The 14,831-nt window shown below is 46.3% G+C and overlaps 2 protein-coding genes across 2 annotated transcripts; one reads left to right on the top strand and one right to left on the bottom strand.

The window, feature by feature from the left end:
• Positions 1-335: 335 nt before the first annotated feature.
• On the bottom strand, positions 336-889 carry LOC128099386 (histone H2A.J). The gene has a single exon (XM_052721282.1). It carries the CDS (start codon positions 780-782, stop codon positions 393-395), a length of 390 nt encoding a protein of 129 aa, XP_052577242.1. The 5' UTR covers positions 783-889; the 3' UTR covers positions 336-392.
• Positions 890-3,905: 3,016 nt separating this feature from the next.
• On the top strand, positions 3,906-12,032 carry LOC128099889 (histone H4). Its single transcript, XM_052721799.1, has one exon. It carries the CDS (start codon positions 4,019-4,021, stop codon positions 4,328-4,330), a length of 312 nt encoding a protein of 103 aa, XP_052577759.1. The 5' UTR covers positions 3,906-4,018; the 3' UTR covers positions 4,331-12,032.
• The last annotated feature ends 2,799 nt before the right edge of the window (positions 12,033-14,831 follow it).

Here is a 14,831-nt window from a genome sequence, read left to right as displayed (position 1 = left end):
ACTATCGATCCTAACTAAATTACTAGCACCCATCAAGGTCCCTAAGTTGTCTTTTCCAAGTAGCTCAACCTTTCTAAGTATGGCCAGCGAGGCAACTTCTTGCCCATAGCTGGAAACACCTTTCCTACCACTCCTTCCTGCGAAGGCCTGGCAGTTAGGCAAAGTTAATTCCAGAATACCCTCCCCGTTTCTCCTGCCTACAGTGGTGCAAGGGGTGGGGGGAGGCTCCCAACCCACCCCCTGGGTCCCCTCTGGCTCCCACATGGCCTCAAGGGTGGCCCGCGTCCCCACCCAGCACCCCGTCGGTCCCGCGACTACACAGCTCTCCGGATTACTCGCTTTTGACCGACTTTATTGGCTGCGGGCTGCGGCGGGCTCTGCACCCGTCGGGTTCACTTGCTCTTCACCTTCTGGCTCTCCGTCTTCTTGGGCAGCAGCACGGCCTGGATGTTGGGCAGGACGCCGCCCTGCGCGATGGTCACGCGGCCCAGCAGCTTGTTGAGCTCCTCGTCGTTGCGGATGGCCAGCTGCAGGTGGCGCGGGATGATGCGCGTCTTCTTGTTGTCGCGCGCCGCGTTGCCCGCCAGCTCCAGGATCTCGGCCGTCAGGTACTCCAGCACCGCCGCCAGGTACACCGGCGCGCCCGCGCCCACGCGCTCCGCGTAGTTGCCCTTGCGCAGCAGCCGGTGCACGCGGCCCACGGGGAACTGCAGGCCCGCGCGCGACGAGCGCGACTTGGCCTTGGCGCGCACCTTGCCGCCCTGCTTGCCTCGCCCCGACATGCTCGACCCGGCGCCGGGAGCTCCAACACCAGCCCGCTCAGTTCCGGGATGCCGTGCGCCACTCCGGAACTACCTCGCCACACGCTGCAGCCGCGGCCGCCTGTGACAGGCAGGCGCCGCTCCCAATCAGCTCGCCCGAGCAGAGGGCCCGCCTTCCAAGACTTATCCCAATCAAAAACGCAAATTCCTAGTCCTAATTTACATAGTTCGCAGACTTTCTTGGTCTTGTTGGAACTGGCAGGTGTCTGTAATCCCAGCACTAGGGTAGCCGAGGCCAGAGGATTACCAAAATCTTGAGGTCGGCCTTATCTGTTTTGAGATTCAGACCAGCCTGATAGGAAGGAAGGAAGGAAGGAAGAGAGGGAAGGTAAAAAGGGGAATTAAGGAAAGCCAGGCACATTGGTGCAGGTCTATAATCCCAGCTCTTGGAGATGGAGTTGGAGGTTGTTGCTCATTGCTCCACCAAGGCTTTAGAATACTCTAAACTAGACTGAGATGCTGGAGGAAGAATGCTTCGACTTGTTCTTATATATTCAAATTATAGGCCTGTGGCATTTGAAATAAAATACGATTTTTTTTTATTTAATTAGCGATTACTTTCCACTGATTCACTGAGATACTTTAGTTTACCACATTTTCTGAATGTTATACAACTGATGTAAAGTCAAACCTTGGTTAAAAATGCCATGTAGATTTTTTAGTATCCATTTAATTAAAAGATCACCAGCACTCGGGAGGCAGAGCCAGGCGGATCTCTGTGAGTTCGAGGCCAGCCTGGGCTACCAAGTGAGTTCCAGGAAAAGGCGCAAAGCTACACAGAGAAACCCTGTCTCGAAAAACCAAAAAAAAAAAAAAAAAAAAAAAAAAAAAGATCACAAATTTAACCTCTCCCTATTCTAATTACGATTTGATTTCATTGAATAAAGTTCCCAGAGCGAAGTGTGGTGGGGCCTGCCTGTGATCTTAAGGTGTAGAAAGGAGGATGTTCAAGGTCATCATTAGCCACAGAGTTCCCACCCAGCCTGACCTGCATAGGATCCTGTCCCAAACACAGAACACACACACACACACACACACACACACACACACACACACACACACACTCTCGCATGACAAAACCCGTTTACATGTATTTATGTATGTCTTTATTGTCTGGCACAATGATGAATAAACAGTAGCTGGGGTCTCTTTGGATCTGAGCGATATATTGCCACCATAAAGGTGATCGATCATCGTGGAACCTGACAACTTCCTCAAAATCCTGGCTTTACCACCTAACACCTGACCTTAATACATTATTTAATGTCTGGAGGCATTCAACAGGTTCTATTGCATACTGAGTCAATGCCTCTGGAAGCCTCTGGTGCAGTTTCAGCAAGAAAATACTCGAATGACTTCTGTAAACCAGCTTAAATTTGTGCTTATATCATAGAAAAGTCCTTTTCTTTTCCATTTTTTTTTTTTTTTTTTTGGATACAGGCTTTTACAGACTTTGAAAAAGTATTCTAGAGGCAGCTTTGCCTTATTTTTGTAAGAATTCTAGAAAGCCAAGGACTTAAAATCATGAGATAAGATTTAATGACTCGCTGGGCGGTGGTGGCACAAGCCTTTAATCTCAGCACTTGGGAGGCAGAGGCAGGCAAATCTCTGTGAGTTCAAGGCCAGCCTGGTCTACACTGTGAATTCCAGGACAGCTGGGGCCACACAGAGAAACCTCATTTCGGAAAAAAAAAAAAAAAAAAAACAAAAAGACTTAATGACTCAGGCCTTTTTCCTTCCAAATATCCTAGGGCTCAGTTAATCTTTAACATACTGTTTGAGTTATGGGGATTGAAGATTGAAAAGTACTGTAGATTAAAAGCATTTTGAAATATAAAAATTTAGGAAACCATTTTCCTGCTGGGAAGCTTATCTTTAAAACTACAGACCAACAACAATTTACTAAAATGCTCGGTCCTCAACAAGCTCATTAAGCACCTGGGAAAGTGTTGTGAACGCTCCCTTAAATCTGGCTGTCTTCTCAAAAAAACAAAAACAAACAAACAAAAAAAAACACCTCTGGGCAGGGTAGCACATGCCTTTAATCTCAGCACTCAAGAGGCAGAGACAGGTGTATCTCTGACTCCGAGTTTCAGGCCAGCCTGGTCTACAAACTGAGTTCCAGGACCGTTTAAAAAGGTGGTGGCGCACGCCTTTAATCCCAGCACTCGGGAGGCAGAGCCAGGCGGATCTCTGTGAGTTCGAGGCCAGCCTGGACTACCAAGTGAGTCCCAGGAAAGGCGCAAAGCTACACAGAGAAACCCTGTCTCAAAAAACCAAAAAAAAAAAAAAAAGGAACAAAACACCAAAAGAGCCCTTTCTGGCTTGGGAATTTCCAGTAAAATCTATTCAAAGTCAGGCTTCCGACAAATGTAACTTTACAACACCTTTGAATGGGGAGGGGGTGAAATGTAGTTGAGTCTGTCTAGCCCAGGCTGGCCTCCAGCTGGTGGCAATCCTCCTGCCTCAACCTCCAGAGAGCTGTGATTACAGGTGTGAGTCACTACACCTGACGAGAACTTTTAAGTTTTAAATGCAAGCTCTGCGATGCAAGCTTATCTCAGTGGCACGTTACAATAGCTCAGCTAAATAACTATAAAAGCAGACGGTTGGTTGAAAAGAAAATACTGATGTGTTCGGCGGGCAGGAGAAGCAGAAAACTCCACACACTGCAGAAAAACAGTTGAAAACAAACAGGAAGTGGAGAGAGGAGTAAAATAATTTTCTTAGCGTGGTCACAAGAGAAAGTGACCGTTCTCTTCTCCATCCACTCAAAAGACTCAGACGTGAAAATGAATATTGCTTTACCATCATAATCTAGTAAGCTAGATTTCTAATCATTTTCACATTATTTTGCAGTAAAGAATAAGCATTCAGCTTAGATAGCGAATCAGAGCATACTGAAGATAGCATGTTGCGACCTTTTTATTTGCGCTAAGGAAGAGAAAAAGAAATTGTTAGCTCATATTGTTTAAATTTTCAAATATGCTAGGGTTTTTCAGATTTGAGGGGGGAATAAAAAAATCTTCCGGTATTGGAGCTACCGCAGCCGGGAGTAAAGAACCAGGGGGTGGAGCCTATAGCTCCGCCCACTCCTTGCTGTTTTCAAACAGGTCCGCAGCCAGAGAATATAAGCTCTTGCTGGCGGGCTCTGTAAGAGCGTTTTCTCTTGTTTCCTTGTTCACTGGGTGGAGACGATGTCTGGACGTGGCAAAGGCGGCAAAGGGCTCGGAAAGGGCGGCGCTAAGCGACACCGCAAGGTCCTGCGAGACAACATCCAGGGCATCACGAAGCCCGCCATCCGGCGCTTGGCTCGGCGCGGCGGCGTCAAGCGCATCTCGGGGCTCATCTACGAGGAGACTCGCGGTGTCCTCAAAGTGTTCCTGGAGAATGTGATCCGCGACGCCGTCACCTACACCGAGCACGCCAAGCGCAAGACGGTCACGGCCATGGACGTGGTCTACGCGCTCAAACGCCAGGGCCGCACTCTTTATGGCTTCGGCGGCTGAGCGCGTCCACCGGCTCTAGGCCTTCCTTTTTTCTCTGGCATCACCACCCCTAACCCAAAGGCCCTTTTCAGGGCCCCCAAAGCATCAAAAAGGAGCTGTGGAGACTTAATCGGGATAGGAGGCAGGTTACCTTAAGGAGGCTAGGTCGCTTAGGGATTACCAGTGCGGCTAGCATTGTTGTACATGCAAATCAAGCTACGTGGAAGCACGTTCTCATTGGACCGGTGGGCCTCGTGGCTCCGCCCCCCGGCTGGGGAACGTAATCAGTAAGCTTGCTGAGTGCTGTTGGTCTGCGTGAATGATTTTTCTTTGCTTGTTTCTGGGTGCCAGGCCGAAAGCTGGCGACGCTTGAACGGAGCCCCAGGGCTCGGTGGCTGCGTCCCGCTCTGCGACCTCTAGACCTCGGAAGTGGCGGTCGCTCACCAGAGGGAAAAGTCTGAAGATCCACGTTCCTTAATGGCAGCGAGAATGAGGACTGGGGCGGAGGCTTGGGACCCCATTAAAGTGATCCTGCAGCGTAAACTCGGCTTTGTTCGCTGTAGCCATTTCCCTGCCTTAACGATGTGCCTTTGACAAGGGAGGGCTCGGGGTCGTACTTTAGGTCAGGCTGGTCAGCTTCCCGAGTTCGGATTTCACAGACCTGGCTGTAAGTCTTATTTTAAGAATGTCTTTAAGTCTCCAGAGAGGAGGGATTAAAGAACCCGAGCTACTCTTAACAGAAGTCCTGAGTTGATTTCTCAGTATCCAAGTAGGTTAGCTCACAGTCACCTGTAGCTCCAGCGCCAGAGCATCAAGATGCCTTTGGCTTCCTTGGGCACCTGGACTCAGGTCTGCATACCCACTCTCTCCATACACATAACTAAAAAACTAACTTTTTTTCAATGTCCTAGTTTTTTGACATTTGGAGTTCACCGGTCTTCTCACTGGCTTAGGGAATAGGAGACATTCTTGGGCTTCCCTCAGCAGGAACCTGGCATTTCATTAGGAATCGTTATCTCGTATGAAAAGCTTTCAGTGGCAGGCGCTTTGTGCCATCTTTCAGCAGATTTATCTTAAGTATTGTTAAAGACCACTTTATAGCTGTGGACGGGACAACGAAGGATTAAAAACTTGAGGCTTGGATTTGAACTCGGCCGTGTGCGACTTTACACAGCTTCATTTTATGTGCCCCTGGTTTTACCGGTCAGGCTCCCCTGTCTCCGTCGCGGACTTTTCACTTCCAGCCTTCTGAGCATGTAACGGTGGTGTTAATTTCAGAGGACGTTAGTCTAACGAACTCATTTCCTGTAAGCAAGTGAAAAACTGAGTTGCTTATTTTTCTGTCTCATTTTCCCTTTTGTCCAGTGCACTAATTTTTTTGAGTTAAATTTGGTGATTTTCATTTTCTTGTAAAGCCATGTTACACAGAGAAACTCTATCTCAAAAAAAAAAAAACATTTAAAAAAAAGAAAAGAAAGAAGTTGAATATTAAAGAGCCTACATATTCATGAGGCACTCTATCTGAGAAGCAACCTTCAGACATACTTCATGTGAGGGAAAAGGTGGTGATGTGCTGTGGTAGTGTGGAAATTTGGTGGCAGTCTTCAATTTTACTATGTCTGGTCATTTTAAGAATGAGTCATGAGCTCAAGAGATGGCTCAGTGGTTAAGAACACTGGCTGCTCTTCTGAAGGCCAGAGTTTGGTTCTCAACACCCACATCAGACTCCTTACTCCACATGTGACTCCAACTCCAGGGGGATCCGACATCTCTCATCTCCAAGAGCACCTGTACTCACATTCTCATACACACACACACACACACACACACACACACACACACACACACACACACACACAGAATGAATCCATATGACGGACTGGGCATTTCAGTTCAGTACCAGGTGTTAAAGTGATGCTTTCCTGTAATATGAACTCATAAACACCCTTTTACCAGGAATCCTATTACAAAGCTAGTGGATTTTTTTACTTGAATCTTAACTGCTTTTAACAAAACATTTTATTTAGAACAAGCAGCCCGGTGGTGGTGGTGGCGCACACCTTTAATCCCAGCACTCAGGAGGCAGAGGCAGGTGGAGCTCTGAGTCCAAGGCCAGCCTGGTCTGTAGAGTGTGTTTCAGGACAGCCAGAGCTATGTAGCGAGACCCTGTATCAAAACAACAACGAAACCCATTATTAGTTGGAAGGGTTTTATTGTGAATAAGGGAGAGAGAATATCCAGAGGAAGAGTCCAGAGCAGAGAGAAAAAGTAGATTGGACAGGGCAGGGCTAAGAAAGCAGAGAAGAGTGAAGATAGCAAGAGATAATGCTTACAGGTGAGGGGGGGATCTGGCGGGTAGAGACCGGACACTGAGGGAATCTGGAGGCCGACATGGACTTTGATATGCAGCCATATGAAGAGCCATGTGCCCCTTCTTCCAGAGGCAACGGAAACGGCTCCTTTTGGGGGTGGAAAACCCATTTCACAAGTTCCTAAGGAATGCTGGCTTTTATCTAACTGCCATAAGTCCTTCTGTAGTCTAGCTTGAGTTCATTTCTAAACATATGGACTTCCTGATCTGTTTGGTAAGGCACCTGTTTCACATGCACGAGGCGCAGGACAGCAAAACACTCCAAGTCTAGTCTTATGAATCCAGTTATTTTACAAGTGCATAAGGAAAATGAGCAAACCCCTGCTGTACCTCTCCCTCCCCAAACGTCTGCTTTGTAGAAATCATGAGCAACTGAGTCACACAATATGCCTCATGTATTTAAAAATGAATTCATTATTTTCCCCACAGATTTTGTTTTTTTTCTTTGCTCCCCAGAACGTCGGCACTGGGGGTTCTTGCATCTTCAGTCCTTCTGCTGCTGTCAGGTTTTAACTGACTTTCACGTAATGCGATGCCCCTAGAATTCAGTGTTGATAAAATGACATCCCACCTGTTCTGAGCAAGTGACAAGCCATCCAGCTCTGTTCACTTGGTCGCTTCCTAATCCGATTCCTCCCACGACTTGTAGCCACCACTTCATCGACAGCAGAGTACCCAGTGTTGAGCTGAGAACATTGTCTGCTTACTGTGATCCTCACAACAGCTTCCCCAAAATAACCTTGTTCGCCTCGTATGGACTGAAGGGGTTAATAAGATCGACACAGGAGCCGAGTGGCGGTGGCGCAGAGCCAGGCAGATCTCTGTGAGTTCGAGGCCAGCCTGGTCTACAAAGCGAGTTCCAGGAAAGGCGCAAAGCTACACAGAGAAACCCCGCCTCAAAAAAGTAAAACAAAACAAAACAAAAAGATCGACACAGGACATCAAGCTAGCAGAGAAGCCTTGATTTAAACTCAAATCAGCTTTAATTCTCAATACAATTAGCTTCTATTGTCCCAGAAGAACATGTGTTTTCAAAGTAAGTGATTATTAAGTTAAATTAACTAATTAGTTTTAGAATAGTTAAAAGTTTGTGTGACCACAGGCCTAAATTAACCCAGAACAATGCTACTTGGCAAAAATAAAACACCATGATGTGAGCGACATGCAAAATTTCAAATTTTTAGTACTATGTTGAAAAAGTTAAAAAAAAAATTTAAAACCAAAAAGGTGTAGTCAATGTTAATGAAATATTTTATGTGACCACTATGTATGTCAAAAATATTAGTACAACCAATTATTGTATAATCAACAAAATTATTGAGGTGTGATATTTTATGGTCTTTTGAACTAAGTTTTTGAAGTCTGGTGGACACTAACTTTTGCATATATATATTTGCATATATGTGTGTGTGTGTGTGTGTGTGTGTGTGTGTGTGTGTGTGTGTGCACCCTGTGCATGCAGTGTCCATGGAAGCTAGAAGAGAACATCTGATCCTCTGGAGCTGGCTGGAATTATAGACTGTTGTGAGGTGCCATGTGGGTTTGGATTCTTAAACATAGAGTTCAGGAAGGGACCATGAGGTTCAAGATGTAAACTTAAGATCAGCATATAAAGAGGGAATATTCTAAGAAAAAAGTGGAAATGGCTAAGGTGCAAACCTATAGCTCTTATTTTTGATTTCTAAAATTGTTTTTATTATTTTTTATATAAGCTAAAGATACCAGTATGAAGTATATACTCATATCTTTACTTAGCACACATTTACACCATTTTCACTGCCCTGTCTTGGTATCGTATATTCCTGTTATCCTTTATATTTAATGTGTCGGATTTTCTTCATTTCCTCCTATATATTCTTTGTTATTTAAACTGAGTTAATGTCATGTCTTCCTAGCCAATCCCAGACCTGCAGTCTCAGGAGCCTCTCAGTAGAAAGATCTAAGGAAAAGATCCTGAAATTTGCCAGAACTAATTAAAACATTGGCTCCATCACTTTTCCATAAAACACAGAGCGGATAATAAAGCCTCTGAAATGTAGCTGGGAAAATTAGACAAATGATATGTGGAGAAGCATGGTGTGAGTAATAAGTTCTCAGTAAACACCGAGGTTGATCCTTACGACGCAGCAACATGCTTCTCCAACGCTCAAGTTGGAGGCACTTTGGGGGCTTTCCAGCCTCTTAGTTCAGCCAATGCTCAGTGAATGAAAGCCGTTCCTTTTTGCATTCTTGAACTCTCACACTCACTTCCACCTCGACAGCCCTTTAGCCATGGCCAAGCTCTTATCTTTAAAGCTAGCACTTTCTGTTTTCAGTACCGACTCCTTGTTTGCCTCAAAGATAGACATGTAGTAAGCAAATGCTAAGCCAAGGAGACCAGGTCCGAGAAGTCAAACCCTGTCCTCGGATCAGGCCTTATTAGTTTCATGATTTTCCTCCATCAAACGTTCCTGAGCTTCCACGTGTGCTCACAGATCGAATCCCCCCGACGCCTACCCCACCCGCACACCCCATTCCCTCAGCGTTATCTTCACCAGGCTCTTCCTCATCCTGACATACCCCACCTTGGTACAGAGGATTAAACCTCTGGCCATCACACGAGGTAGGCCGTGCTCTGCCACGGAGCTGGTCCCCCACTTCTCTTTGTATGTTCTGACTGGAATTGCTTTTTTCTCTTGGTGTGGACACACCATCCCCAGGAACTGTGCATCTGGGACAAGGGACATTTAAAACCCACGTCTGACTCACTACTGTTGCTTCCTCCTTTTAAAAGTCAAACTCACTGAGGTGCAAAGTGATTTGGTGTTCCTTAACATCCCTTTCTCCAGAGCACATACAGACTTCAAAAACACAACAAAACCATGATTTTTCTGTGGAGTGGCAGGTGCACAGCAGGAGCCCAAGAGAAAAACTGGCAGCAAACACCTACTTGATAGATACGGACCCTGTGGGCTCATGTGCTATTGTGAGAATAAGACAGAGGCGCAAGTCACAGGAAAAAAAAGACTTATTCTTACACAAGCACAAAGGAGCCAACGTGAGAAAAGACGGAAGCATACTCCGTGAGTGAGAGGAGGGGATCTGCCTGAGGTTGACAGGTACTCAGTCTCTCAGCATCTTTGAACGTCGAGGTGGCGTGCCAGTCTGTACCAGTGCCCTCCCACACTTCTGCCTGTCCTGACTCCCTGTGAGGTTAAGTCTACACCTGGGGCTGTGAGTTTTACTATTTTATGAGATAAATGTGCCTTAGTGATTTTTTTAGGGTTCCACTATTGTCTTAAACCAGCTGCCAGCTAAATATATTAAAATCTGTTTAAATCTATTGCTTATAACAGCTTGTTTTCTCACTTCCCTTCACCTCCCACGATCTCCTATTTCCTGCAAGCTTGTTGACCATGTGGTGTTTGAAAATGGATTTGAACTCATTTATGTTCTCTTTGCCTTTCATAACTTGCTGTTTCCCTCGGTTTGGAAGCTGTGTTGTCTCATTATGACCCATGTTCCTTCATTTCTTCAGAGTGAAAACCAGACTATGCGTCCCGCCGCCCATGAACCTCCTTGCCACTCACCCTGCATCCCCAGCTTCCCCAGACTCAGATGGACCCCAGCTGTTTTCAGGCCCTTGGCAGCCCCTGCACCTGATTTGGGGACATCAGTGCTGCTGTGTGTAGAGAGAGCAAAGTGTACTAACCCGGGTTTGTTTCTCATGAGGCGCTGACCTGTTTATTACATCCTGTTTCCTATAAAATACAAGAATGATGATAAAATCCAACAACTTGGAAAAACAATCAAACCAGCATTATGGCCACCACACCTACCATTTTTTAAAAGATTTATTTATTCATGTGCTTTATATATCTGAGTGCTCTGTCTTCATGCACACCAGAAGAAGGAATCTGATTCCATTACAGATGGTTGTGAGCCATCATATGGTTACTGGGAATTAAACTCAGGACCTCTGGAAGAGTGGTCAAGTGCTCTTAACTGCTGAGCCATCTCTCTAGCCCCCCAACACCTACCATTTTTATACCAATGTTTCAATCTGCCTCTGCAGCTTTCTTGATGACTAAAATTAAAATTTTCAGTTACATTTTATTTCTTCAGAACGAGAAAGAGAACATGAATATGCAAAATCACAGTGTGTGTGTGTGTGTGTGTGTGTGTGTGTGTGTGTGTGTGTGTGTGTGTGTCAGAGGACAACTTGAAAGGGCCTGTTTTCTCCTTCTACCATACTGGTCTTAGTGTTAAGTACCTTTACGGACTGAGCTCTCTTACCAGCTCTGGGATAGTCTTTTAACTCACATCTTGTCCTGTCCCTGTTTCTTCTTCTTTTAAAGATATATTTAATTCTTAAATATATACGGGTACATGCCCAAGTGGGCAGGTACCTGTGGAGGCCAGAGATGTCAAATCCCCTGGAGCTGGATGGATAGGCGGCTGTGAGCTGCTTGACATGGGTGCTGAGATCCAAACGCAGACCCTTGGCGAGAGCAGCATGTGCTCACATCCGCGGAGTCATCTCTCTCCAGCCCCCACCATCTTTTCCTGAAGAAGACCGACATTTCTTCCCACTCTCACTCTGCTATGCCAGAGCCGGCGTTTTCTCATCACTTTCAGTTAAATTGGTTTCAGCTGAACACACTTTAAATGAAAACTACGGGAGATACAGCTGCTGTGCACACAGGAAGGGGAAATCAGTTCTGCTGTTTAAAGGGGGCTTAAAGAATACCAACAGCAGTGGAGCTGGGGGTGAAGTTCAATGCGTAGACTGCTTCCCCGTCATGCATCGAGCCCTGGGTTCCATCCCCAGCACCACACAAGCCAGATGTGGTGGGAGTGACAAGCCTATAATTCCAGCAGTCTGCGATGGAAGCTCCAGGAACAGAAGTTCAAGGTCACCCTTGTTCAAGGTCACCCTTGGCCAGCCTGACATACATGGGGCCCTGTCTCCAAGGAGGAGGGGATGATTGGCTGAACACCTGCTAGGCACCAAGTACTTCATAATACTGTGTTTTAACTGAATGAACACAAACTTCCTCGCCTGAGCTCTGTTCTTTGCTGTGTTATTAGTAGCTCACCTCCATTGGCAGCTCTGGTATTTCTAGAAGCTACTAGGCATGTCTTGAAGCTTCTCCAGTAAGCCTACTTATGCTGTGTTCTGCTGTGGCTTGCTGAGCAACAGGCTCTCTCCAGAGGAAGCCTCCGCCACAAGCAGAGGCCAACTGGTGCCATACTGTAGTCCCTGTGTATGCTGCCACAGCTTTTCCGGTTCCTGACACCATGGACCCTCAAAGTGACGAAGCAGGGTAGGCATCTTTGAGCAAGCAGGGATCATCACGTTCTGAGTGTGATGGAGCCTGTTAGATGCAAAGATAACTAGATTTAGTACCACCAAGTACTCTGTCAGGTCATTCCTTCAGGTTTTTGTTTTGTTGTTGTTTAATTCCAGGCTCTGTCTCCCCCTGGACCGTGGTATTCATCTACAGAGCTGGACCAGAGACACATTTGCATAATTTGGCAAAGGAGTGCTATAGTTCAGTGTTTGCCTGTTTCCCTGGGAAACAGTGAATTGCCTCCCAGGTGGCACCTCAGCCTCACGTAAGTGGCTTCTCTTTGAGTAAATCCCATTAACCACTAGGCACACCTGCCCATGTCCAAACCCCAGCACCAGTTGTGGCTTTAGTATTAAGCTGTCGAATGTGCTAGAATAGACATTAGATTCATTAGATTCACTTTTTAAAGCAGAGAGTGAGCACTGGCAAATTTAGGCAACCTGCCGCCTTTCGTATGTATGCTTAGCAAACAGCCAAGTTCAAGGTTCAAGTCCGACCCCTCGCATTGCATTTATTAAGAATGTCAAGCTGCCTTCTGGAACTTCAAAAAGCTCCTCATTGTCTCAAGCAAGACACACCCCACCATTCTGATGCTTTTCCTGCCTTTGCAGACACCCTCTAAGAATGCATCACTGCCGGGCGGTGGTGGCGCACGCCTTTAATCCCAGCACTCGGGAGGCAGAGGCAGGCAGATCTCTGTGAGTTCGAGGCCAGCCTGGTCTACAGAGCGAGATTCAGGAAAGGCACAAAGCTACACAGAGAAACCCTGTCTCGAAAAAAAAAAAAAAAAAAAAAAAGGAATGCATCACTGAACCAAACTGACAGTGCCTCTGTCTGTACTTCAGAGAACATACCGTGCTTCTTAACTGTTCTTCCAAGCTGTCTCATTCACTGAGAACATAATCCTTCAGGCACTCCAGGGGACAAGAGCTAAAGGAAAACCTGCTTTTCCACCAGAAGGCAGAGACCCTTCATCAGGATTGAAGGATCACCCCTGGCTAACTACGTCAATGAAGTCCACATCCCTGTTTCCTTCCATTGTGTTTGAGGTGAGACAATAGGGCTATTTGCAAGACCCAGGGATCTTTATTACAGCTAAACGACCATCTCCAACTTATATTTGCGATAGTATATAAACACAGCCAGCTGAGTGGAGAGGAGGCAGGAGGAGGGAGTACCAGCTGGAGGAGGAAGGAGGGAGCTTCACAGTGACCCTTGGCAGGTGCAGCAATCCTCAGCTCCAGCTCTGCAAAGGCGCACACGGACGCTGTACAGGATGGAACCGCAAGGTTGAGGCAGACATTGCTCACAGGATACACAGAGGATTTTCCTAGAATAAAGGAGAGGAAGAATCAGGAAACAGGCCACCAAGGGAAAGAGACAAGCTTTTCTTCTTGAAGTATCACAAGCCCAGATGTACAATGCTGATCAATAAGAATGTTTGGTTATTTATCCTTTGCTGTTGATTGAGACAAGACTCCTCCATGGCATTCCAAACTCATCAGAATTCTACCAGTCATCTTCATTATTTTTTATTAAATCACTGGTCTTTGTTAAAAATGCATATTTTTTATTTTTTGTTATTTATTAACATTTTAGCATACAAAATAATGGGTTCATTATGATAGTTGCTTTATTATCTATCTATCATCTGTGTATGTATCTACACATCATTCTACCTTAATCATGTTAACCCCCGCATTTCCCTCCCCTAGCCCTTCTCCCTTCTCACTGGTTCAAATCCTTAAATGCTTTGCTGTTGTTGTTGTTGTATGGTTTTTGCTTTTTGTTTTAAGACAGGGTATCACATTTTAACCCAGTCTGGCCTAGAACTCACTGTAGCCCAGGCTGGTGTTGATCTTGTGCAATCTCCTGCCTCAGCCGCCTGAGTGCTAGGATTAAGCCATCACATCAGACTTCAAACCTCCAAGGTCGTGGGTCACCCTGACTGCTCTGACTTCCAGCGGCTGCCTCTGCAGATCTCCTGGGATCCTGTTGCTGTTTGTAGTCCACCAGCCAGGCACAGATCTGGACATCTCATATTCCCACAAGTTAGGCACAAGAGACAAGGCACAGATTTGAAGGATTCAGGGGGTGTTTTAAGTTACTACGTGACTGGTTTAAATACAATCATCACAACGGCAGATTTGTTCATTCACACTCTGTGCCAACACAGACCAACTACAGGCCCCTCAATACTTACATCTGTTCACAGAAATAAAACATACTTCCTTAGGGGAATACACGCAAGTTCTTGGTTATTTTACATAGCTTGCTCCTTAACGTCATCAGACTTCAGACCAGTGGGTCTCCCCTGACCAGTTCTGTCTGGGCAGATCCCAGCCTCGCTGGCTGCCATGTTCTCGCTGGTCGCCGTGTTCTGCGCTTCCTACTCTTCCCTCACCTCCTTCTGCCTGGAGAGTCCCTGAGAATCCTTCAAGTTTCCTTTTTTGTTATGTAAAAAGGATATCTGTATAACTAATTTGGATAGTCTGCATGTCCAGCCCAGGTGTGGTGGCACGTACTTGTAATCCCCATTCCCCACCCCCTTTTTTCTTCCTTTTTATTTCATTAAGAGATTTTCTATTCATTTTACATATCAACCACAGATTCCCCTGTCCTCCCTCCTCCCACCCCCCATCCTTCTCCCTAACCACCCCCATTCCCACCTCCTCCAAGGCAAGGTCTCTTCTGGGGAGTCAGCAGAGCCTGGTACATTCAGTTGAGGCAGGTCCAAGCCCCTCCTCCCTGCACCAAGGCTGCACAAGGTTTCCCAGCATAGGCCCTAGGCTCCAAAAAACCAGCTCATGCACTAGGG

This window comes from Peromyscus californicus, unplaced genomic scaffold, assembly GCF_007827085.1.
Source record: "Peromyscus californicus insignis strain IS unplaced genomic scaffold, ASM782708v3 Scaffold_6__1_contigs__length_162567912, whole genome shotgun sequence".
NCBI lineage: Eukaryota > Metazoa > Chordata > Mammalia > Rodentia > Cricetidae > Peromyscus > Peromyscus californicus.
This window is presented reverse-complemented; position numbering and strand designations above follow the sequence as displayed.

Excerpts from the sequence above, each read along its gene's own strand:
- LOC128099386 (XM_052721282.1), bottom strand. The coding sequence starts at position 782 with ATGTCGGGGCGAGGCAAGCAGGGCGGCAAGGTGCGCGCCAAGGCCAAG.
- LOC128099889 (XM_052721799.1), top strand. The coding sequence starts at position 4,019 with ATGTCTGGACGTGGCAAAGGCGGCAAAGGGCTCGGAAAGGGCGGCGCT.